Raw genomic sequence first — 27,452 nt, forward strand, 5'->3', positions numbered from 1 at the left:
GCACAGCCTAATTACAAGAGATCATCAATAAAACTTTCCCAAAGTTTCAAGTTGCTTTTTAGCAGTTTTTACTTGCGATGCAGCTGTGCCCTGCCTGGACTTTTTATTTTTATCTTTATTAATGAAAAAGAAATCTCTGGGCAGAGAGGTACACAACTTTTCAAGACAAGCTAGGCTGAGACTTCCACTTTTGCTTACAAGACCAGCTTAAATGAATAATTAATGGATAATTAATGCTTTCTTCAGCTCACTTGGGTTTCCAATAAGACAGATCAATGGCCTATTAAACATTCCATTTACCCAGAGTAACAAGTATGGACATCTGGGAAGTCCGGATTACTTTATTTCTTCCTTAAGGAAAGAAACAGAAAAACAACAAAACCTCAGTTTTCTGAGGAATTTTCTGTCACTAATCTTGCTTTGTGCTAATCTCACTCCATAGACTTATCAGCATAATTTGTGTCATCCCTTGTGAATCATGCCATGCTGATTTCATTACATTTAGCAACTTCACTATATTGATGTAAATTCAAAGCAACTCCACCAGCTTGAGAGTGCTAATTTCTGTGTTTTACCAAAACATCTCCAAATAATCCCAGATTTCCAAAGAAAAAGCAACAATTAAAAAAGGAGACAGAAGAGACCACTAACAACCCCATGTTCGTGACAAGCCTGAAGTACTTTCTGAACAAAATTAGGGAATTGATTTGCTGTGCAAAGTTTAAATCTGCCATGTCAGTGCTGCTTTATGTAGAGCAGATCATTGAGCAAAGGTTTAATAGCAATTAAACATCTTGCTGCCTCAGCCAGAAGAAGAACCTCAGCACCAAGTCCTTCTGAAATAGAAATTACAGGTATTACCTGAAGAGTAACAATTGTTGAATTAAAGAAAACAAGACAAATAAATACTGCATCCTCCCTTTCTGATGATTCTCTCCCTGAGCTTGACCTGAGCACAGAGCTGTTGGGAAACCAGACGAGCTAAGTGACTCTGAGCTGCAGATCCTGCTGGCAAGACTCCACGGCTCTGCTGCAAGCCACAAAATACTTCGGCTTTTTATTGGAAGTCAGAAAGAAGCTTCTGGGAAACGCCTTGCTATGAGCATGCTGCAAAGCCGAGGTTACAGCAAAATATGCTGGCTTCGCTTCTGCTCTTAATTGAAGCAAAAAGCAGCTTCGTCTAAATTTAAACACGAGGAGGGTATGGGCTAGTGTTGTCTAAAAGGTGAATTTTTTAGTTTTCACATTTGCATGCCTACCTTCGCAGCTAAATGCTGAGTTACGCTCAGTCATTCTGACCGTGTTGTAGCAGCTGGGACTTTTCACTTCCTGCTAGGATATACAATTTTTATGACTTCTGGCTCCGCAGCCTCTGGAGAGTTTTTGCACAGCACTGAGAACATCCTGCACCCAGAGCAGCGCAGGTGAGGGGACCTTCAGGATTTCACAGCTCTGCCCTTCATATCTTACGAGTGGCCTAACACAGACAGGAAGCTCAGAAATGCTAACTGTGGCAAAAGCTGCTCTGGGAGGAAAGGCACCACAGGAGCACGTTTTAGAGGCAGGCCTGCCATATCACCTACTCCCTGTGCTCTCGTAGTGAAGACAGGAGGCCAGCACAGAGGAGCCTTGAGGAGCTACTGAAATACCTGTTAAAAACAAGGGTGACAAAGACAGTATCGTTTTGCTCCTCTGCAGATCCTGGTCTTGAATCTTAAGCCTGAGAACCCCATCAGCTGAGGTGACCAAATACTGACCAAGACTGAAAGCAACCCCAGAGCTGCCAGGAGCAGACAGAGGAGGCACTGCAGTCGCTAGCTGCAGGCACGGGACAGGGATCGTGGGGAACTGCGGGACACCCTGGCAGGAGGCACTCCCTGCAGAGACAGCAGCGAGCTGCGTGCCCACACACACAGGAAAAAGCCTAAGGCAAAATCCTAGACTGCAGCTTGCTTACACTGTTGCCATTCAAATTGTACCTAGAGAATCACATTTTAAAACTCTCTTCCTGGAAATTTGTCTTAAAGCTTTTCTAACAGTCTACATATAACCAGAGAAGCTACCTTTAAAGGGGGAAAAAAATCTTAAACTCCTATTTGCCATATTTTTAGATGCTTTCTGGCATTTTCCACAGAAGTATTATTTTCCTATTCCAATTAGCCTGCTACTGAAAACAGAGAAGACCTAAGAAAAACCGACAGCTTACCTCTGTATCCTGTTGAGTTATCACCATAACATTTGCTTCCTCAGCCACAGTTTATCAGCTAGAACAAAATACACCAAAGGTATCTATCCTCAAAATAGCATCTCATGGCCAGCCGCGGGGCGGGCCTGACTACAACACAGTAACGAACAGATGACTGACCCTTCACCCCCTGCACCCCTCAGCTTGGCAGGTAACAACTGAAGCTTTTTCACAACACACTATGCAGAAAGTAAGACACCAAATCACAGCACTTGTCCAGCCTAGAAATAGGTTGCATTGCTATCCTGAGAGATTCTTTAAAAGCCAAACTAAGTTATAACGGCATTAATGACTGGAACTAGTTAACTAGGATGAGAGGCTGGGGGAGTTCACAAGAACAACAGTTGAGAAAACATTCTAAGTAAAAATATCAAACTCGTAATTTACATGAAAATAGCATGTGAAAATTTTCTTACCAGAAACCATTTTTTAAAAAGACAAAACATACCATTTTAAAATAAGAAAGTTGGTATTTAGGTACTTCCCTAAATATTCATAAGTATGCAAATTGCATAGGTAGAGCTGATGCCACCCAAAGAATGAAATAGAAGATTTACAGACAAATGCCAGTAATGTCCTAGAACATAAACAACTGCAACTTGGACTCAAAGAGAGAACAGTCCACTGCTACTTACAAACAAAAAATGGCAAGTTCATGCCCCACACATGCATACATACAAAAACTGTGAAAGTATCACTGATACTGTTCTCTATACGAAAGCATCGGAGCCTGTGTGACATTGTCTAAGCCAGCTGTAGTACTGCCTTCATTTGCTGGGCAACAACATATTTCACCTCCTCTGTCCACAGGTGTTTGCCTTGGTCACTTGCCTCAAGTTTGCAACAGTGAACACAGAGCAGGTTTTGTAGCATGGTCTATACTGCAGAAACAAAAAGACTTGACAAAATTATTCTGCTTGTATTTGTTACATTATAGCATACATGACAACCCATGTTTAAGAAAAAATAATCCTTTCCCAGAGTAGTTAATGAACAGCTTGTTATTTATGATCAAGTGCTGTTTTAAGCTCAAACAAGAAAAAGCAGCAGGCAGTTTTAAACCCATTTTCAGTAATGAAAAGGCACTAATCTTACAATGAAGAATGCAGCAAGCTAAGACTTGCTGTGAAACACGATGTTGAAACAAATGTTGACTAAGCTAAGCCAGTCTTTGAATTGAAAATTACATTATTCAACACGACTGTTAACAGATGGGTTAGTGGATAGGTAGTTAGCAAAGCAAAGGGCAGAAGCATTAAGTGATTTTAGTCAGCCATATTTCTGTATCAGTATAGACTAATTTTTCACAAAAATAGATCATGATACAAATTGCATGATAAAGAGATAGTGAACCCAGACTGCCTAATCTAATGTTCTGAGAATACCTTTATTTTTTATCTTCCTCACTTCAGCAAAAGTTCTCTGCATTTGCTCATACAACCAACTTACTAAAGGACAGAACTTGAAGATAATCAATTCACCCTTCAAATCTCCTTACCAAAGGGTTGGAGGATCATGGTAAGCATATGTTTCTCACATCTAACATCTGCAAGTTCATAACACAGCAACTGTATTGGCCTGGAAAGTGGTTAAATAATTTTGTTCTGTATATGCCTTGAACACATTGTACACAAAAAGATCGAGCCATCCCAAAAATGTCTTTTTTTTTTCTTCCTCTAGCATAGGATGGGGTAATTAGAAATTCAAGGGCTCCTCAGAGTACTCTGAGCAACTATCTCATATACATCATTTGATGTCTGCACCAAAATTTTACTCAAAACAATTAATAAATAGAAGTGTCAAATCATTCACTGCAAGTCCTCGAGGATCCTCAAGGCTGCACAAAGCAAATTGCTGAAGTTAGCAGAAAAAGCAATGGCATTTTCCAAACAGCAGGGAAATTCCATCTTACTGATGAACAGCGCTTACCTGTGACAGCACTCAAACATCAAACAGGCCTCTGAGCTAGCTTAATGCAATCTACTTACAGATTTTAGGGGACCCCTGCATAGAGACCTACCGTTACCGCAGTCTGATGTTTGAATGAAAAATGGGGAAAAGCCTGCACAGAAATAGGGCTGTCACAAAGACCTTTCAAAACAAAATCTGTAGTAAAGTGTCCCTCAGTTACCACCAGCAATCTTTCCACCATGGGTTTCCTACGAGGCCCTTTGCAGAGACCTGTGCTCAGCCATCGTTCCTCTGGTTAGCACCTGAGGTGGTGGGTAGAAAGCAGGCTCTGAAATCCATCAATGCTGCTTCAAGGTGTCTTCAGAGAAAAACAAACACACACTTTGAATAAACTGGTCATTTAGTGACTCTTGTTTGATGTAGCAGTAATAAAAGATTACCCTCATTGTTCTGCAAGGCTGCGTTTCTACTTGAATTACTCCTTTAATGCGGCATTATTTTAAGATCCTAAACTAACACCAAGTTCCACAATTCTGCCATGTAGATTATATTAACATCTGTGACATCAACCTGGTGCTAACAGAGCTGGGAATTAGGGAATGAATTAGCGAGCTACCCTGGTGACGCTGTTTACAGAACCATGCCTATTAGGCTCTTGTACTGCAGAAATTCAGCAACATTTTCACTTCTGAACAGGCATTACTTTGTTCGACCCTTATGCTAGCGCTTGCTCCTCACTTTGCAGCTTTGAGAAGATTCCTCTGCTTTCCAGCTTCTGTTTTCCTGTCAATATATAATTTGAAACAGCAAATAACATATGTCCCTGTGCTATACAAGGCATATATCATTTCTGGGTGTATAGTACTTTATGATTAGCCCATATGAAAGCTAGCATTATTTCTCTCACTGTCACCTCCTACACAACAGTGCAGCTAACTTACACCACAAAAATCATTGCCATTAATGAAATATATGACTTTGCTGCAAATGGCGTCCAACTTTGAGACAACACCGAAGCACTTACTTAGCTTTAAATCCCAGAGATTCAATTAGACTCACAGAGATACTTTGCTGAACAGAATAAGCTTAAGACAAAGCCTAAGTGTTCTTCTCAGCCAGATCCCCAGTGAGCCTGAAAGCTATCCAGGCTCAGCGAAGGCAAGGATTAATCACCCTTTTGGGGATACCGACTGTTCTCTAGGTGGAAATCCATGTTTGTTACAAATAATCCTTTTTAAATTAGTTATGGATTGCCCCCAGAAACAACAAAATCCTGTTCTCCGGTTTGTCCCACCCAAAGGACACAGCACATTTTGATTAGAGGAACTTGGTGTTTTCCCCCACTACGCACTCATTTATCACAAAAAGGACCGATTCTCCTATGGTGGCAGGCCCAATTACCATCCTATCCCAACCTACAAGTTCTTTCCTACCACACGAGGACACTCGGGGGAGGCTTGACTCAGAAAGGCCCACGGGCTGTGGTGGAGCCCCGGCGGAGTGCCAGGGTACGACCAAAGGGGCACCCAAAGGCCAAGAGCTCACCTGGCCCTGGGGCTCCCTCACCTAGCCAAAGGCACCGCGTGGGGCCTGGGGACAGGGGGCCTGGAAGGGGGAAGGAGAGAAGCCAAGGTGTGTTTGTCTACACGTGGGTTTGTTTGCTCTTATTTTTCAATAGCAGAATCGGTAATTAGAAGTTTGTTAATTAGCAACAAATTAAACCGATCGAAACTCCCCAACTCAAAACCGATTTGTGGGCCTTTGGCTCTCCCTTTATCTCCTCTTGAAGGAGCAATGGTTTAACTGCCTCCACCGCTACCTGAACCACGAACTCTGTGGCCTCAGAGTTAATGACTAAAGCCACGAAGCCCTCCCCTCCACCAGCATCAACGGCAAAAGTTCTCCCACTTCTCAGTACGAAATAGCTGCCACTGGATCTTCAGGGACTGCCTGCTGCAGGCAGCTGGGCCGTGAGGAATGTATGGAATGGCGCTGCAGCCATGGGGCCTGGTGCGACTGCATGGCCTGACTCGGGACTTGAATATTCGTGCCCCGGTGTGAACTAAGTGCTATTAAAAAATATGCAAAAACTGCAGCAAACACGCAGTGCCTGAACCGGCATCTCTTTGGTTATTTTTGTTTCTCTCAGTACCAGTGCTGCACACCAGAGCTGCAACTTGAAATCAAGTATTAGAAATAAATTTGGAAAGAGAAAGTAGAGAAAAAGAAACACCGTAAGTTTGCCAAGAAAAACATAATTCTTTTACAACCATTTTGTCTTAAAAAGCAGTAAGATGTTTATAAGATATTTCACATACCATTGGATTTTTGTTTCAAGTGGTAGTAGTTAAAATCCAAGACTAATATTTCTTTGTGATAGCTGTGAAAAGCAAAAAAAACTCTCTGCTCCAAAGGCCCCTAATACAAATAATCAAGGCAGACAAGAGGAATGTTCTTATCCTTATTTTACAGATCACCTAACAAAGCGGGAGATCAAGTTACTTCCCCAGGGTCACCTTAAGAGTCTAACACAGAACCGTTCTGTAGTTTAGTACCTTAGCCACACAAGTATCTTTTTTTAATACCTAATACCACACATATTTATAAAATGCCTTTTTTGTGGCTTGTACAAAAGTCAGCACATTGACTTCATCAAAACAAAACCCCAAATGCCCAGCTCCAAAAGCAAACTGTCAGGCACAAGCAAAGTTAACAAAGTCAACCAAAGCAAAGAGACAAGGAAACTCCCCAATTCTCCCCCAGCGAAGTGTGAATGCATAATTTTGTCAAGTGATTCAACAGCAACAAACCTGGAGACTTTCCCAGGTCACCTGGGGATAAAAGTTCCCAAGCCGTGAGTTATATCAAGACTGTTTATCATTAACATCCACGACACAGAGAGAGTGTCAGAACCCAGACCCCACTGTTCAAGGTTTTCTTCCTTCACACTGGCAATAAATGTTGAGACTGCAAATAAGCAGAGCCCTGGTGAGAGCGTTCCACACCAAAAACACCTTGACATTAACATGCAGGTAACATTTTGTATGCTCTTTGAGTACAGCCCCAGCTAAAGCAGTCCAATTTACTCCAAGGGAAAAGGGCAGAAGAAAAGCTGCTTTGGAGACTCATGGCTTTTGGGAATAGGCGAATGGAAGAGAAGGCAAGACTGGAGCCACTGCAAGCACAAAAACGTCCTCTTGGTCATAACCTTAAGGGGTATCAGCATCACGCTTTATCAACAGTATGACAAAACAGCACAGAACTAAATCTCTCTGCAAGGCTTAACTAGACCAGAAGCCAAATTATCCAGGAAAAGCTAACATTTTGCTGAACTATGTTGTCTGTCTTGTTTACTGGGAAAGCCATTACCAATCGAATATCCACAGAGGCATCTGTGAGAACAGGGAAACACGATGGGGCTTACTGCAGCCTGGCACCCAGTAGGTGCCAGCACCAAACCTGCAAGAGAAACAGTGTGCGAAGAACAGAAATCATGAAGCATCTGCACCTGCTTACCCAACCCTAAAAGTTTTCAGCCTTTCCTCTTTTCTCCTCCTATCCTTCCAAGCATAGAGGAGTCTGGCACAAATAGATACTACTCCACTTCCAGGGGTTTGGCCATGTACAACCCAGTCCGACTCACCGGACAAAGGGCCGATTCCCACCACACAGACTGGCAGGTGAATGCCAGGCCGTCAGCAGTTGGTCAGGAATCAAGAACCAGGGCTAAATCCTCAGCTGTGGTGAACTAACGGAGGTAAAAAATGAAGCTCTAACAACGTAGGTTAACCAGCAACGTGGCTTGCAGGCTCGAAACTCAGACAACAACCTCAACATAGAAAAACTGAGAATGCAGATATGTTAGTATGGGCTTTGCAGAAGACAGCTAATAACAAGAAACACATATGTAAACTCTCTGCTGCAGGATTTATAGACAGCAAGTCGTCTTTACACACAACGCTGTGACAATAATTTTATCTGAGTAACTAGATAATAAGAGCTTGTAATTGGAAAGAGACAGGTACACGATGAGAGACACAAAACTGTGGTATCAGTCAAACACAATTTAGGAAGAGCCATTTGGTGTCAGCAGAGAACACCCTGGCCTCGGGATTTTATTTTGTTTGTACGTGAATTGACCAGGCAGACACTGAAATCACTCCACAATCTGAACATAATGAAGCATGCTAATTTGCTAAAAACTGTTACTAACCATTTTGCACTTCGGTGAATTGGAATCACAGTTTTTCTAGTGGAAACCAGCCTCTCCTGCGCTTAGTTAACATGTTTACCAACTGGCACCAGGCTGAAGGCATTTTCAGCTTGTTAAAAACAATTCCGGCAGTGGCTGGGAGGGAGGGGACCAGCTGTCCTACACAGGCCTGAAACAAAGCCTGAAATTCTGGGGAAAGCAAAATAAAGTGCGAGGAGAGAACACAGAAAATAAACAAAACAAAAAGGCGGCCAACAAACTTTTGTTGGAGAAATTATTTGACAAGAGTAAGGCAGAAAACATGAAAGAAAAAAAATACTGAACAGTATTATCTTTTCTCATTCTGCAGCCATGATGTATGAAATATTAGTAATGGTATCACAAAATTAAAGGCAGCATTTAGCTCTTTTGTCTAAGATCTGTGTGAACAGAAGCCAAATTTTATATCCAACATCAATATTAATAGCTATTGTAAATAATTCATCACGCTTGGTGGGGAGGGGAAAAGGAAGCAATTTAAATACAAGTCCTTTTCCTATTTTCAACTGTTTATTGTCAACTTTTCCCATTATTCTAGCGTATTGTCTCCCTCGCTTTTTTGTTTGTTTGTTTTTTAATGAAAATGATGGGCTTGTTTTAACATCCTTACAGGTAAGTGACAACTTTCATGCTGTAAACTGAATTTACAGACTACCCCTAAGGTACAGCCCCACGCAGCATGGGGAGTCTAACTAACTGCACATCAGCTGGGTGGGGAGCAGAAACGTAGCAAAGGATGAAAACTGCACTGCTAAAACTGCTACACGTATTTAATGTGCATTTCAAGAAAATTAACAGCCTAATTTCAAAATGCATCTTAGAAAACAAGTGACAATTATGATAAGCTGAATGACAATATACTTTTCTGAAAAGATGGGAGGCATAGCTGATGCAAATGATACAGAATCCCTGAAACTTACAGCTGCAAGGATTTGGGATGAAACTGCTTCTTAAACCATCCCTGGTATGGCTTACTGATACTGGCAGCAGGTCAACAGTTCACAGCCACAACATTTTAAAAACAATCCTGTAAATCTTAAGTAATGGATCTCAAATTGCCTAAATATCCCGTACTATTTATGCTGGACCAGCACATTTCATCAACCAAAGTTATCAGGAGACAGTTTATGGCCACAACTCTCTGTAAATATCAGATACACTGCAGCAGACTATTGAGAGTTTGTCCTGCTCGCTCCAATGTAAAACCCAATGAGAGTAAATTCACTCAATTTGTGTCATTTATAGCATTAAATCACTGTGTGGGTGTTCAGAGTTGAAAAACTATTCACACTCACTCAACACGACTGCTTTTTATTTCTGCTTACCTGATTTGAATTTATCCTACATTAGCTTTTACAGAGCCCTCAGGAAAGTAAAGAGAACAGATCCTCCCTCTTCAAAAAACAGGGACTAAAGTCTGTGTCTGTGGTAATGTAATGCTCCAAAACCACATCCATCCCACTGCTCAAATACAATTCGGATGTAGTTTGCATCTTTATAATGCAATAAACGATGCAGACTGCTACTACTGTGAAGAAAGACTCCACAACCATTCCTGAATTCTTTGACTAGTTAATGCTCTGGTAGGAGGCTTAACATGTTACTTATAGGCAATTGAAATGCATCTCATTTACTGCTGCAAAATTCAAACATTATACAAAACTCCCATATAAGCCACTTCATTGAAAGGAAAAACGTGACCTTGTCAAGTCCAGGCTTGCTGAATGTGTTTATCTTAAGAAGTAAGCTACTGCTTTGGTGGTCAAAGCTCCCTGAACTGAAGCTAACACAGATCAAAAAAAAAATAAAATAAAATAAAACCAGCAAACTTGAATTAAATCACATGGAAACAACAGATACATGCACACTCAGAAGGAACTCAGCTGTGCAAACACCTTATGTTAGGCGTGTTTAAGATTCTGCCCTTACTAAAACAGGTACAAATCATCAAAACAATCCACTGCAGCTTTTGACACATCGCATCTACAGAAAGGCAAAAAGCAGCTGTCAATGAAGACACACTTAATTTTAAATGTGAAGGTTTAAACCTCAGGTAATTAGGTCTTTTCAGTTCCAGTCTATCAATAAACATAATTACCTTTTTCTTTCACCATGGCAAACAAATTTTCTTCGTAGTGGAAGCAGCAAGAATTAGCTGAAGGAATTTAAACACAATCTCTTTTCCAGCAGTGTTTGGCTGAAGTGGATTAAATAAAAATAATTAAAAAAAAAAAAGGCAGCTTATTCCAGACAGTTATCTTCCTCAGCCAGATCTCCCACAAAATCTGATACGGTCCTATTGCTCGTCGTGTCTCTTTTCTTCTTGTGCCTCTTTCGCACTGTGGTCTCTTCCTCCAGCTCGTACCCTGTGTGCAGACTCTGCCCCTTGTGCCGAAGCACCCAGCTACAGCTGCTGCTGTGTAACAAACGCCGAATTCCCCGGCCCCGGCTCCCAGCCACTGACACCACCTTGCATTCCTCTGCCCTCGCAGAACAGAGCTGGCAACGCAGTCTGCTCCCGAATGACTGGCAAAAGACTGCGAGTGAGATGTGGGAGAAAGGAGGAGAACTGTTCAAACGCACACGACACTGGATATTTATGAATTCCTTTTTTTATTTACTCAAACTGAGCCAGGATGAGATGGGGAAATACAAGATGAACACATACAGATGCTGAGGCAGGCTGCAGCACAGTGGCTTTTCTCTGCTGAGCACTCTTTATCCACCCCTGGTTTTGCTTTAAAACCGTTACCAAACATCAACTACCAGACCATAAAACACGCTAAGACACAGCCTCTCAGTGTCCTCTGACCGCAGTACAGAACAGAGCAGCATATATGAGCTCTGCAAACTTGGAATACTGACTCCACTCACTACCTGAAATAACAATAAAAATAATAAAAATCAGATCTGCAGCCGCTCAGTGGGCATCTCGGGTTTAGAAGCACAGCCAGGGAGTGCCCCAGACGGCATCCACGGCGTGAGTCGGGTAGGCAGTGCACGCTGAGACACCGAGGGCTGGGAGCTCCATCCCTCTTACACAGCTCCGTCAGAGATGCTGGCCACAGGCAGCCAGGGAGCCGAGCAGGAAGAGAGCCGCATACCGATACAGCAGCACTGCTCGGGTGAATGGCACCCTCCAACATGCCTCTGACTCCACTGGTGAATCTGGACAGCAAACCGACCTTCCAGTCTGGGGTTTTCCAGGCACTAAACGCCGCCTGAGAAGGACTGGACAGTAGGCTGATGTTAAAAAACAAACAGAAAACAAACAAGCCCTTAATAATATTGCCAGGTCTCACTGCCTTACAGCAAGATTCAGAATATTTCTGTTTTCTTTTAAAAGATAACACCTCAGAGTCAGGTACAAATCAAAGCCTGACTTTCAAAAGCACAACTTTATTCCCAGTAATGGAAAAAAGCTTAGAAATATGATTATTCAAAAGCCTGAATGCTCATTAAAATCACTTAACATGTGGTATTTTGGATACATATATATGCTGCCAGTATCAAGTAGCAATACTCCTGTATTTATAGGCCACTTTTTCCTTGTTTATAAATAACTTTATTCCTCATTGTAGCCAGCTACCAGTGATTTTGCCAATACAAACCTACCCCATCATGCCTTTCATTGGTCGCTAAATTTTAGTATCTGTGTTTCAGAGGTGGAGAAACTGACAAAGGAAAATGAACTGACTTGCCAAGGACGGAGGTGACCTCAGCAAAAGAGAGCTGGACTGAACACAAAGCTATTCTGGGCTAGAGTCTGGGCAGATTCACTGGGCTGCAGCTTCGTCGGCCTCAGCTCAGTGCCGTACCTGCGCTCGGTAACACGGCGGAGGTGCTGTTACACTCACACAGCAGCCTAAAGCAAGCTCTGTGTTCAGCCCAGAGCCAGAGGCACCTCTATATTTTGGGAACTGGAACTCACACCTCCACAAGGGAATCCCTTCTCAACGCCACTATATGTAGGGAGGGAAAAATTAATATAAAGAAACAAACTGTAGGCATCAGCCAGACAGAGCACCAGATGGCTGATGCATGCTGGAAAATCAGAGCATACATCCATCATTAAAAATATTTTCAGTAAATAAATTCTCAGTGTTTTGCATAAATGCCACCCAGAAGAACAGAAAGAAATGAAATAAACCAGTCCACTTCACCCAAAATATCTCTTATTCAATGACATTCTTTAATAAATAACTATATAAATTAGGAAGAGAGACTGACAGAGATTCAGGCACGTGCATGGGAAAAAAATATTCTCTAGCAAACCTGGCTGGCTTTCTATTGTTAGCAGCCTGATGTGTAAGAGCAGCGCAGCCCAGGCAGTCTGACATTCTTGCTTCTCTGACTCAGTGTGCTGCTATTAATAGCAGCTCAGCCCCAGCCCCACCGACCCGGGGCGCAGCACGCTGTGTCACGCTTCTGACACCCTGGAGACGCTCAGGTTGTAACTCAGCCTGCCTGTGTTCTTTCCCAAGCCGTATTTTGTAAACAGTTCGGGGCCAGCAGCCTGCAAGGGGCACAGCTGACCTTCATTCATAACTGTTGGATCCGATGTGCGAGCAGCCCGTGCTCTGCACGCATGGGTACCGTTAACTCTTTCCTTCTGACACCCTCCAAAGGCGTGCGATGGTTATCATTCATCTGTTTTGTTCCAGCAGCTGCTGACACAGAAGCTGACTGCTGGTATCTGAACTTTCTGTTCTCTGAGTTCATTACCTCCGTTTTTCACATATGCTAGAGATTAGCACTGCCATATCTCATCTCGCCCGTGGCTGAATAGAAGCTTTTCCTCGCATCGCTCAGCCATCGAAAGCTGCAGGGTTAGACTGCAGCATGCACACAGAAATAAATTTGAAAATACAGACTGCAGTATATTAGGCTGGGGATTTTAGGAGTCAAATGTAATTTACTCCAGCATAAGAAGATATAGAGATCAGCTGTTGGTATTGTAAATAAAATCTTTTTAAACTGGGGTGATTTTTTGTTTTAATCTCATTGTTTCAAGCCTGAAGACAAAAAATTTACCTTGTTGTACAATTCAGAATCTACTCACATATGCTAAACTGGGAGAAAAGACAAATAGTTAGCAAGTCTAGAAACAAAACCTTGGTACATATTGCTATTTAGGGGGTGCATATTCTAAAAGAAAGAAAAAAAATCCTTTACATAACCTTTTGCACTGTACAACTTTAATAGAGAGTCACCCTTGAACACAGCCAGGATGTAAGATTCACAAAGAGCACACTATAACTACACAGTAATTATGTTACTGTTACTTCACGGTGAAAAATACCCTGTGCAGTCAGCAAAAGGCATGGGAGTCATACTGAGACCACTCCACGAAGGGAAAGGGTTAACCAGCTTGGTTTGCTTTTTCTTGTACGGCGATAATGTTGACAAATCCATGTTAAGATACTAAGCAGTTTAGCTATGACTTAAGATTTGTTATTCTCATTTTAAAAGTTGGCTTTCAGATTTTTATCTTGCTCTCATTCTTCACAGATGAGACCACGGATTGTGAGTATCAGTGCATAGTTTATATAAAACTCCTTCAAGACTGACTGAAATCTCTTGTTCATCCAACAGTGATGGAAACTGCCTGCTAGAAAACACAAAGGGAAAGTGGAGAAGTTGTACTAATAAATAACATCCAGGAAAATATCCTCTACTTAATGTCCTTTTGCTTCCAGCAAAAAGCCTGGCACAAACAGTTTTGACAAGAAAGCCTGCCCCAAGCTTCCACAGCTTAACTGCTGCACAACCTCAGTCAATTTTAAGAGTCACCACTTCTGTAAAGTGTTGTTCAGGGAATTTTGCAAAACGCTCATTTCTCCGAGAAGGAAATCCCCCTCCCTCACGCTCTTAAGGAACAGGAGGCCTGCTCTAGTTGTTATCCTGACTTAACCATGCCTGTTCAAAAGAAAAACTAATGATGTCAACAAGGGATTTGTTGCAGCTCTGCAGTGGTCCCAGTGCCCTGATGCTGAAGCACACGGTTTCCAGTTTCAGCGTTCTCCAGTCATACAGTTAAGTATTTTCCTGGCTTCTTTTCCTCTTCAACATACCCCAGTCCAGCAGTCTATTCCTCTGATGTGTTGTCCTCAGACACTTGGACAACTGACACATTTTCCATCCTTTGAAAACGGCACAAGCAGTGATGGTTATTAAGGACCAGAGCACAAAAGAAGGCAGACAACTGACTCATGCAAAGCTGATGATCTCAGTTTTTTCAGACGCCGCTGGGCAGAACTCAGCCTGTACCTGGAAAAGCTGTCCCCCACACATAGGTCTGAATAGCTGGGTGTTCGCTCCCAGGTGTTTGACTGCTCTTGCACGCCTTGCTCTTTTACCTCTCCAGGTTCTTACAGTACCCTCAGCCAACCAGCCCATCTTCTGAAGCCGGCAGGTGAGTTGCAGAAGTCTCTTCATGGCAGTTATTCATTCTGTAGCCTTTCCATACTCCCCACACAGCTTTACGTCCACGAGTTCATACAGCAGCTTGTGCAACGGCCGTAGGCTGCCAGCCTCTCCTCACCCATCTCCTCAGCAGGACGCTGAAGAGCTCTGAAGGCCCCACAGACTGACCTCCCCCCGAGCCCCTCTGGGCTCCCTAACACAAGCTTTGCACAGTCAAGGGGAGCACCCACTAGAGAGGAATGTGCTTTCTAAGGACATATTGCAGTCCCACAACCCTACAACCTAGAATAATCACAGTAGCCTTACTCTTATCAGACTGATCCGCAGGCAGATAATGCCCGATGGCCTTGGGTCCTATTTGCAGCACCTATGTCGTGCTACTTTGAATACAAGCACCCTGTATTACTGCTCTTTACAATAACATGCAATCATTCTTTTGCAGAAAATGAAATTAAAATTTACCAAATGCATCATCTGATTCAGCAAAATACATAGAGTAGTTTATTCTGATCTGCTAGGATGTGAGGGCTTACTGCTTTTTAAATAGAAACATTTCATATTCTTAAAAGACAGATTCCTCAGGAATGAAACATTGACAGATTTTGATCTATTAAGTGGTCTGGATTTCTTAAAACAAAATTTGATTTTACGAGGTACTTCCAAGCTAGATTTTCTTAGCAGGTTGTTATTCTGCATAGTGGTAATAGCAGCCTACAAAAAATACAGATAAAACAGTAAAATGGTTATGCTTAATTCACTGCGAAACAAAACAAGGAAACGGGGATGCTCATCTTCGCTCTAAACATTCAGAAACCTCTAACGCGCAAGCTTATGTAAAAAGCACCTGAAACCTCCAGATCATCTTATCTTTAGAAACAGATAAGGAAAGACGGTTACATTATACTTCTTTGCAGTGGCTCCAAAAATATACAAAGCTCACTGTTGGGTAATCTTCTCACTGTAGGTATGTACAAACATTTACCTCTGAACAGCAATTACATTATTGATATAACAAGCAGCTTCCAAACTACTTATGTTACTGTTAATCCTTAGAAAGATCATACTTTATGAACACCTGTGTGAACTTATCCTCTATGCACACATTTGACACTGAACTGAGATACAGTACGTAAAAATGCCTAGTGACAGTGGTTTAATCTCGGTATTTTTATTAGAAGCTTACCTTACAAAATCACTGCAATTCACCTGCTACAAACTGAATTAGCCCAGCCAATTCACAATCACAACCAGTAGTGCTGCAGATAAAAATTAGCACATGCTGTCAGTAACCATCTGACGATTACTGGCGAACACTGCAAATAACTTGCACAAAGGCAGGAATCCCTGACAGGGAAGAGTATATGCAAGTGTCATGTTTTACTGTACATGCCTAAGGTTAAGGAGATTTGATATTGATAATCCACTTCAGAATTGGATTAACTTCGCAGAATAACCTCTACAGCTTGTCTTGGGAGTTTGGGGCTCAGTGAAATCAGCAGGAAGGCAGTAAAGACTCTCTAGTCCAAAGAATTTCTCCACAAGAGGCCCGTGAAACAACAGATCGAAGCAGCTTCCCACCAATCGGTTAACTTGCAGAGCAAAGCAGCAAGTTCTTTGTTTTTCAGTCGCGAGAGATGTGACAGAGCATCTCACTGAGCATTAACCTTTAGCACATGCCTCAACAATACAACACAGCAACGCAGACGGCAGTGCGAGTCCACAGTCCCTGAGGATGAGGCAACTCGTCATGGACACTGGATATACACCACCCTTACACTTCAACTGTACTAATTGTTTTTTACTGTGCCAGATGACAAATTTCTTCTGTTCTGATTTCACATAAACTATAAATAGGACTCTAAAAAAGGCATCTGATCTGTCCTGCAAATATACTTCACTCTCAACAGTTATTTCCCAGTCCTGAGTCCTTTCAAAAGAACCACAGAGGCCCTCAAAGAAAAGATAAAAATATGGTATCTGAATAGATGCAACTTGGCTACAAAGTGTAATATTAATATATTCAAACAAACTTTTTACAATGAACAGATCTTTCATCACCTCCCTCCAGCTTCTGGAACTTTTCCATTAGTGGATCTCCATTTTATCTCCTAGCAAGGGAAGTCACTTGCTTCAATATGTAGAAACTTACAGATTTGAAACTTGCCTTCAAATTATTTGTTGCCATTTCAACAGTATTTAGGAGACACAGATCAAACTGATATTCAAAATAGAGTAGGCAAAACTGATTCCAATACTTGCTCCGACTGGAATTTTTAAACAGAACTACAAAAGCTATTTTGCTGCTGTTGCTCTGTAAGGTTTGCTCGCTGTTAGTTTACATCAAACTGGATGGCTCATTGCCTCCACTCCAAAGGAAAGTCACATATTGTCACAGCATCCTGGCCTGTATAAGAAGCAGTGTGGCCAGCAGGTCTAGGGAAGTGATTGTGCCCCTGTACTCGGCTCTGGTGAGGCCGCACCTCGAGTACTGTGTTCAGTTTTGGGCCCCTCGCTACAGGAAGGACATGGACGTGCTCGAGCGAGTCCAGAGAAGGGCGACCGAGCTGGTGAGGGGTCTGGAGAACAAGTCTTACGAGGAGCGGCTGAGGGAGCAGGGCTTGTTCAGCCTGGAGAAGAGGAGGCTCAGGGGCGACCTTATCGCTCTCTACAGTTACCTTAAAGGAGGCTGTAAAGAGGTGGGGGTTGGTCTGTTCTCCTACGTGCCTGGTGACAGGACGAGGGGGAATGGGCGAAAGTTGCGACAGGGGAGTTTTAGGTTGGATGTTAGGAAGTACTTCTTTACCGAAAGGGTTATTAAGCATTGGAACGGGCTGCCCAGGGAGGTGGTGGAGTCACCATCCCTGGAGGTCTTTAAAAGACGTTTAGATGTAGAGCTTAGCGATATGGTTTAGTGGAGTACTTACTGTTAGGTCGGAGGTTGGACTCGATGATCTTGAGGTCTCTTCCAACCTAGAAATCTGTGATACTGTGATATTTTAAAGGAGAACTTGCCATCTTAAAAATATACAAACAGCATTTAATCTCTGAAGTACTGATGAATACTGATAAACTAATTGTTTTTTATATTTTGGCAATTTCTATGATTTACACTGAAAACTGCAAAGAGTTTCACCATCTAATTCACACGTGGTAGCAAGCCAGTGACAAACATGCCCTGGTATTGCAGCGCTTCTGTGGTACTCCACCATAAAGACTCGCTCCCTAGAGGAAAATAATTGAAAACAAAATTGAAAGCAGGATGATGCAAAACCTGTAATCACAAGCTCCCATTCTAACATTATCTTCTTATTTCCCTCTCAGCTTCACCTTGTCTGCATCTAGGATTGTGAACACATTTGAGACTAACAACACCTTTACTACATATGAGCAACATGCCCAGTATGGCAGGGCCCTCATCCATGGAAAACCCTGGGGTGGAGAATGCTCCTGCTGTTCCCTTCCTGCCCTTCTTGTTCCATTACCTATCTCCCCTTTCACTGAAAAAAGCCCACAGAGGTCTATCAAACATTTGTCATTGTCCCAAACTAAAAGACACTTCCAAGGTCCTGGTGTACAACAGCCTGCTCAGTGATGCCCCCACCTCTGCGCGTAACGGAGGAGAAGGAGCCAACAGCAGGTGGCATTCATCCTCTCCTCAACCACGGACATACGGAGTGGACGAGGCCCCACACCAAGCTTCTCTCTCCTCTTCTACTCCCTCCGTGCCCCAATGTCAAAATCTGAGGGAGCGAAGGCAGCCATCTCTGATTCCCCTCTCTCTGCCCTTCAGCCCTTCCTTTTGGAAAAGGAGCTCAGACCCAAGGCATGCCTCTCAGAGGAGAAGAAAACAGCACTTCCTACACCTCTCTTCCCCATCCCAGTGCCACCAGCATTGCACCCACCGGCAGAGCCGGCCTGGGTCACCAGCAAGAGGCTGTGGCAGCCCCGAGCCCCTCGGAGCAGGGCAGCGGGCAGCTCAGCCACCTCAGGTAGGCCTCAGCAGCCATCCCGCTCCTGGCCTGCCCAGGAAGGGGACTGCACTTCTCTCTCAGCTGTTTGATTAAAATAACGAGATTACACAACTGCAAAGGACGGACATGGGAGAGGAAGTTTTGATCAGATACAGAACAAAAGCAGGGCTCCCTGTAAACAGTGGGGGATGTGTGGCCACAACATGCTCCTCCCTGCCACAGCTGCCTGCACCCATCAGCATAAAGAAGATCCTTGCTTAAATTCCTCTCAATAATCTTTATGCTAATAAATTTTTCATTATTTCTTTCTACTCAAAGCTGACTTAGCTGATTTTTCTTGCTAGTATCTAGTAACAGTAGGAACTACGATTTTGTTGTTATTTATCAGATAACAGATAATGAAGAATTTAGGCAGAGAGCAGCGAGCCCTACAGAGGTGAATGCAGTTGCTCTAAACCATGTTGCATTAATGCAGGTTCATGCTAAACCACCAATGTACCACTAAGCAAATTAGCTTGGATTGATCTTGAACACTTGCAGTGACTTGGCCCACAGCAAATGGAAAGCTGAAACTGGAAACCAAGGGTTAAGAAGACATTATATGTTCAAATACTTTAAATAAAAATGGCACAGCAATTAAATAGGAGTAGATACAGCATACAGGCAGAGGACAAAGAACTGGTTCTAATTAATTACCTTTTTCCTTTTTTTTTTCCTTCTTTTAATGAAGCTAACTGTGCACATTTACATAACCAAAGACTTCTAGGGCCTGTCACAGGGAGTTTCATCTATATTTCTTACTCCAACATGAAACCAGTACTCCGGTATTTTCACAAGCAAATTTATCCCTAGTAGGATAAATACTGAAACAACTGCATCAGGTAAACTTAGCCTGCTGCTGCCCCTCGCTGTGACTCTCGTAGTGCCACAGGTGAGAACATCTGCCTGTGTTTAGCAGGTGAGCAATGAAAAGCAACCCCATGCTGGTAAAGCTGATGAACTAACCAACCATATCTTCAACACCTGCAACCATTGCAGGATTAAAAGCCAATAACGCTGTCACTGTGGCAAAGGGCAGAGTAGCAAGCAGCGTCTGTAACAGGAGTGACCAAGACAGTACTTTCATCTGTGAGAGCTGTGCACAAGCCCTTGCTATTTAACATCAGGCACTGTGCAGCAAGCACAAAAGCAAGATTCTCACTCAGTGATGGCAATTGTTAGAATGACTCTGCAAGTGCAGGTGCCAAGGGGACAGCAGCTTAGCTGCGCTTGGCTGAGCTTCACCAGGCACACCTGATCCTTCATGCCTACCCCCAGCTGTGCACTGGTAGCACAAGGGGTTTACAGCCAATTTCAAGAGGTGCTGAAAAACACCTGGAAGAGAGAGGGTGCTCCCAGGATGAGAGCCCAACCTTGATGACATGCTTGGTCCATGAAGCACACTGCAATATGCCTATGAATCTCCACCATAACACTGCAAAGCTATCCCCAGAAGAATAGGAATTCAAGAAGGAAGAAACACAGCTTCCCACAAACCTGAATTGAATCAAGACATTAGGACCATATGGTTCTTAAAAACAAAGAGAAAAAAAAACAATATATCAGTGCATTCAGCCAGGTCCTTAACTGACAGTGATCTGTAATCACAGAAACAGAGACTCAGAAGAGACTCAAGAGATTACATAGCCATGTGCTAGGTAGGCTCAAGCACCTTGATCCTTTGTGACACTCATAAAAATCTGCAAAACGTTTGCACAACATGCTTTGGCAAATTGTTCCTCCACTTCTCTGCCCTTGCACCTAGAAAGTTAGTTATACAGTTATGCAAAGTAGGTCTTCTCTGCTGCAAATGCAGCTAATCTCATTCTGTGCTTCTCAGTACAATGCAGAACATCTCCATTTGACAACCCTTTCCATACATGAAGATTGACTAAATCCCTCACTTATCTCCACTCTTCTAGATTGAGCCAACCTAATTCTATTAATCTTTCCTCATAAGTCTTCTTACCTAAATTTATTATTCTCACTGCCTTCTACTAGTTTTCCTCCAGTTTATCAGTATCTTTCCCAAAATAAGATGTTCAAACAGAGGCAGTATCCAGCAGTGGCCTCTTCTGTAGCAGAGCAGAGAGCAATTATCTCCCTTGCTGTACACATCTCCTGCTAACACATCCCAGAATAATAGATTTTTTTTTGCAGTAGTATCATTTAGTTGATTTATATTTATATTGTGATAAATATAGTTGTCCTCCATATGCTTTTCTGTAGTAGCGTTAGTTATTTTCCATATCTTACCTACACAAGTCCAACACCTTAGACTTGTATTCACTGAAGATCAACTGCACGACTTCAAACCACCTAGCTGACTTACGGGGACCATTCGGAATTCAGACATTCTGCAGGAGAATGACACAATGCTCATAAACTTAGATTACCACAGAAACTTTGAAGGCATGCTCTATATTCCATCATGTAAACCAGCTTTATAAACCAGGGAGCTTTTATAAACGGGGAGTGAGACCAGGAGAGATCGTTCACTTGAAGGAATCTATTTGAAAAGCTATGAAATAGCAGCACCACCTTATCTGAAGCACACAGCCAGTCCGTACAGCACATCTCAGCATCTAAAGAAAGAGTACTGGCTACAATGCCAACAGAACCTGGATTCTTCTCTCTAATCACCGCTTGCCACTCTCAACATTGCTTAGCTTTGGACACTTTACAAACTCATCCAGCACCATTAAAACCCTATGGCCATAGGTCATATTAAGTACGCACACTGTGGGGAGCTCCTATGAGCACCATCAGCACATTACAAACAGACATTTTCCCCACACCCTCATTTTTCACAGGATCTCATGCTGTATAAATTTTCCTTCATCCATCCAACCAGCTCCCTGGCTCACCCCTGAGCTGTCTTCATGCGCTCTGGACTTCCCCCACGCCCTTTTCATCCTCTCAAATTCCTTCTGTCTTCCCTTCCATCTAACTTATCCAACTCAAGCAGCCGTTCTCACAAGCACTGCTTTGAATTAAGACTGTTACATAAACAGGTACTGAACTCACGCAGGAGGTCGGTTAGATAACGTGGTATATATCTCCTTTCCCTCAGGTGTACGCCACCGCCGCATCAAACAGCACTCAGGTTGGAGGAAGAGAGGAGGGCTGCACAGGGAATCACATCCATGTGACAGATGACAGCATCTCAGGCAAGAAGGAACATCACACAGCTCCGAGCCAATTTTCTCTTTCAGATTCCTCTTCTCTTTTGCAACGAGCTTTCAACTTTTGCTAGTCCTTAATATCAGACATTTTTCCACAGCCTCCTTTGTATGGGAGTCTGGCCTCCAGAGACACCTAGCCATGTGCTTAAACAGGCTGGGCTAACACAGGTTTGGTGACAGCAAACCACCCGGCTGGCAATTCCTCCCGTGGGAAGCCGTCCCTTACCACCTTCCCTGGAATCGGGAGTGAAGGCTGCTCAGCAGGCTTTGCGAGCCAAATGAAGCCAAGAACCCCCATCCTGCAGTCACCTTGCAGTGATTCAAAATGTCTTTTGAAGTCTTTTTCTTTTTCTTCTAAAAAAAAAATCTTCCATTTTTAGAATACAGTTAACTGTCTACATCACACCACTCTCTAACCTGAGATGAGATGCTCCAACCTTCCCCTTATGAAACCAATGGAGTTTCATGCTGAGCGCTAAGTAAAAGCATGGCACAGGTTAAATCCCTGAGACTCCAAAGACCCACTTCCTGGACACTAAATAGCTCTGCACTTGTTGAGAAGATTCCTGGCCCTCCAAAAACCTAAGAACAGGGCCTTTCCAGAAGGCTATAATTCCACTTAGGAGCAGCAAGCAAAACGTGAGATGAGTCTCCAAATGCCTTGGATGGGGTAATTTCTAATCTCTGTTTGTAAAGCCAAATACAGACAGCAACCTGTCTTTCAGGAGCGTACATAAGCTGATAAATCTTGTAGTACTTGAGGCACCGTAATCCCCAAGGAGGCACATGGCCTAAGGGATGGATGCATGCATTTTCTGTCTTAAAGTCACATACAGTTTTTACCACCAGGCCTTTTTCAGTAACCATTTCACTACTTTTCTTCTAAAGAGCTGGGATTCTGGCTCCAGTTACAGTACTGCAATTTAAGCAGAGCTGAGACACCAGGCACCTTGCAGCTTTTCAGCTAGCGTTATCCACCCAGCTGGAAAGCAGGGCCATAACACCCATCCTATTGAATACCAGCACCCAAATTGTAGGATGATAAAATAATGCTAATCATTTGCTTAATAATTATTAAGGAACTGCTTATTATTAGTGCTTAATAATGCTTTGCGATTGCTGATAACTGAGTGAAGAACTGCATAAATGCAAATTTCTAGAGAGATTCAAGTCCCACGTGAATCAGAAGAAAATTGCAAAACGGTGGCTGCCAGTCTGCTACAAATGCAAAGCATTTCTTTGGAATCCCACATGGATTGATCATATAGCCAGTCATTGTTCATTCAGTTTTCTGCTTTAAATTGTGCTTTATACAAATGCAGAAAATATCCGTCAAAGCTCTCTCTAGAACACCAGAGGGAAATGTAGGGGTGGCAAGGCAGAATGACACCTGCTTTTTCAGGGTCACAGCCATATTACATATTTACCTCATGTTCTAGCATTATCTTAATTAAAATTTTAGTTTTAACAGAATTGGTCGCTCAGAAGCAGTAACTACACAAAAGAACATACATTTTTTGCAGTGTTACTGTTACACTGCGAAGTTCATTGAGTACAGAGCTAACTAGCTAAAAAACTACTTGCACAGAATAGAAAATTACCTGGCACTGATGAAATATCAAACCTGAAAGCAAATATTGGAAAAATACCCGCCTACCATATATAGTCACTCAATATTAATATTTTTAGGATCTAAGCAGAGTGACAAGTATGTAGTAGTTCTCTCGATCTGCTAAGGACAGGCAGAATTCAAGCATGTAAGAAGTTTGGGGTATCAAAACCAGGGTCCATAACGCAAGTCCTAGAAGAGAAATTTTGTATTTATCTGCAAACTTCAGATTAACAATTTCATAGCCAGTTTCATAGATTGGCATTTACAGAAAATTTTTATTTTTTAATTCTTGATGGACTGGAACAAATGAGTTAAGCTCATGAATTCAAAACATAATGCCCCCTCACACTGCCCCACAACGAATAGCTCCATCGAGGAATAAACCAGTGTTCAATATCAATGCAAATAAATAAATAAATACATAAAAATTAAGGACTGCTGGGAGGAACAGACAGCATATTTATGACTCCGCACATACATCCACATTATGCTGCATCTTGAATACTGTGTGCAGTTCTATTCCCCATGTTTTCAAGGGTTATAGTAGAACTAGAAGAATAAAGGGGGAGAAGGATAATAAAATGCATGGATACGCTCCTGCACAAAGAGCATCTAAATAAACTATGAGTGTTTATCCTGGAAAATAGGTACCTGGATAAGAGATACAACAGAGGTCTAAAATTCACAAGTGACAAGGTGAACAGGGAAAGACTTTTAATAATCTCTTCCAATTCAAAAATTAGGCAGCTCCAAATTAAACTACTTGGCAATAGGTTTTAAAACAAAAACAAATATAGTTCCATAAAACCCTTAGGAAAACAGTGGAACACACCACCACAGGATGCTGTGGTTTTGCAAGGTATTTTTATAGCTTGAGTACTTCTGCAGATTAAAGCTTTCTTTTTCCCAAAATGATCACAGAGAGAGATGCACCTATATTCATCTTTTGACTATTCAGATTCTAGGTTTGGGTTTGGTTTTTTTTTTTTTTGTTTTTAATTCTTGTTCCCTCCTGTCAGTCACTAAAAATAATTCTGCACACCTGAGCATACCTGCTGTCATAAAGCATCTTGCTGTTACACAAAATAATAAGCTAGCTGTAAAGCAATTCAGTCTATACGGTGAACAAAAAACCCATGATCTGATGCCAGCCCTCACTTACCCAGATCCTCAGGACCGTCAAACAACCGCTCACATAAGTAGTAGTCATCTGGATTCAAGTAGGGCAGTTGCTTCAGTATGCTCTGCTTCGGAATGAGATACAAGACCTCTGCAATATCCCCATCCTCAATAATGGACATCCTTTTGACTGAATTTCTGAATTTCACCTTTTCCAGCACCAATTCTTTACTGTTACTTGATCCACACAGCTTCCCAAAGCTGTTTAAGATGGGGAAAGACGGCATTTCTATGAGGATGGAGCTACGGAAAGCAACCTGTAGTGCGTGTACTCTGTCTACTACTGTCCTTACCGATCCTTCTCTTTTTCTCTTATCCAGCAAAGGAGATTAAGGAAGATATATTTTTAGTGATTATCGTCGAGAGATTATGACAGTATGCTTGATCAGGTGACTGCCATCTAAAACTATTGCAATCAGTTGCAACTCATTCCAGGGAATGCAAAAAGCTGCAGCAAAACCATAAAGAGTATTTGAAAATCAGATTAATATTCAGGACAAGAGAAAGAATTTATCTGAGGTATGTAAGAGGATTAGTTTGAAAACAAAACAAAACAAAATTGCTCTGTTAGAAATCTTATTATGGAGGAATCATCATCGTAAGCTACAAATGCACATCTGTGCATTTAATCTACCAAGCCCCTGTTCCTTGCCAGGCCTGTATGTGTGCCATGGAGAAAAGGTTTGAGTAAAGCATGCTTGTCCTCCTCCTTGAGGAATACACAAAGGCTGGCTAACTTTACTGTGTAAGTAGATTTCCTTGGAGAAATCCTTTCTGCAGCTTTCACTGCCTATTACAAACAAAAGCACTTAAGCTTTCCCCTAACTACTGAAGACTGGTTCGCTGGGGCTCTCTTCCTCTCCACTTTCCTGTATGGCTGACAGGAGAAGCTTTGCAGACACGGTGCCAACTCCTCCTGCTTCGCTTACGAGAAGTATTTACATTAATCCAATTCCAGTGACTTGCTAATCTAATCATCTAATGAATATTTCTCCCTGGGTAAAGGCAGAGTTAATCATCAACTGGGCACTGGAAAGTCACAGGAAATCCCAAAGCAAAATAGAAAAAAAGAACTGAAACAGCATTCATAGTCTGAAACGGGGAATTACAGGTAGACCTTACCACTCAGAAGCTGTATATAGCTGCAAAATGGCCTGGCGCAATTAACACACTGCTTCTAGTATGGCTTTTGCTAAATTACAAGGTGAAATAAAAACATCAAAATAATAAGCTTATTGAGCACGGTGAGAAATTGTCATTTAACTCTTCCCTCAAAACCCAAACAGAGTTCGAGTACTATCTGATTGGGACAGGCTTGGAAGAGAAGACCGCTTTATTTACTGTTTTAAAGAGAACACGCCATCTCACAAACCCAGCCTTTGATCATCTATTATTACAGTTTTCCTTTCCTGTGAGGTCGTTTGCTTTTCATTTTTACATAGCAGGACTTCTATGTTATCTTGAAAACAAGCCTGAAATCACGGCTCCCTTTAAGCAGCCATTCCCCGGGGTTTTATAACCAACCATGGACAGAGCCAGTACAAATCAACGCCGCTGCACTCCTTTTTATGGGGTCATGCTAATGTGTCTTTGAGGAGGACGGGGCTCAATAAATACAGCAATTAGAGTTCTGTCTTACAGCATCTCCTATCAGATCAGAGATCGCAGCAAACTATTTTCAAGTATTACCCCCAGGAAACGAAGCTCGTCAGCTGTTTTTCAGTCTCTCCCAGATTTCACAATTGACTGGCCTGCACACCACGGCCAGCCAGGGGAAGAGGCAGATCTCCCGAAATAACAACAGCTTCCATCGCTCGAGCTGAAGGTGGATCGCCGCTCGGTGCTCACGCAGCGGGATGACTCAGAGGAGACGGCTGGGCGCTCTCTAACATGTGCACCTCTCAGCTCAGGTACCAGTTATTGCTGAATAACCTGAGAAAGATGTTGACAGGCCACAGAAACCTGACAACAGTGGTGACAATTACCCAACCTGACCAACACTTCCAGGTGGGCTCTGCCCTTCAGGTAGAGCACACAACACCCTGACATCAAATCAGCTGCCCAAGCCAATCCTCCGAAGGCAGAAAGGTGAGCTCTGCAGTGAGCTCCCCAGCTTCCCAGCTGTATGTCCCTACACAGGCGTTACACCTGCTAATGCACAACATACTGGTACAATCTGCTGTGTAGTGGTGATCAGAAGAAACTGCAGTCTTTTCTCACATGACATAAAAGCTATACAAAGCCTCCTCGGACTCCTTTAACCACTTGAGATTGGTCCCTACACATTTACCTCTTACATGACCACAGAAGAGCTGCAAGCAGGGGACACAGGGGCAGGGGCAGGACGAAGGCACAAGAGGCTGAACCCTCTGTTACCCACGCAGGGATCTGCTCCTGCACTTGGTAGCATGGCTTCTGCGGGCAGAGCAACTCCAGGGTCAGCTTGAAAGGCAGAGAGACCAGTGTCCTTTTTCTGCAGCATCTCCACCCTAGAAGCAGTCAGCCTGCGCCTGCTGTAGGAGGCTCCAGTGCTAGTTTGAACGGGGAATCACAACCTGGGCTCCTTCTGACACTGAGACTCACAGGATTAGCGGAAAGGCCATGAGTACAGTTCAGCAAGCATTTTGTGACC

The 27,452-nt window shown here is 42.7% G+C and overlaps 1 protein-coding gene across 9 annotated transcripts in view; it reads right to left on the bottom strand.

The window, feature by feature from the left end:
* Nucleotides 1-27,452, bottom strand: part of ABLIM1 (actin binding LIM protein 1) — a 192,282-nt gene that overhangs the window by 107,695 nt on the left and 57,135 nt on the right. Inside the window, exon 1 of one of the 9 annotated variants that reach the window (XR_013953081.1) lies at nt 10,507-10,998. The exons of 5 other annotated variants lie outside the window; for them this stretch is intronic. Coding sequence is in view for 1 of the 4 variants with exons in the window: in XM_080598269.1 (XP_080454395.1) it covers nt 10,507-10,522 (16 nt within the window). In the remaining 3 variants the exon portion in view is untranslated. Of the gene's footprint in view, nt 1-10,506; nt 10,999-27,452 lie in introns of those variants that run through there. 3 more of the 9 variants (XR_013953082.1, XR_013953083.1, XM_080598269.1) reach the window with 3 other exon arrangements.

This window comes from Anser brachyrhynchus, assembly GCF_964034855.1.
Source record: "Anser brachyrhynchus genome assembly, chromosome: 6".
Lineage (NCBI taxonomy): Eukaryota > Metazoa > Chordata > Aves > Anseriformes > Anatidae > Anser > Anser brachyrhynchus.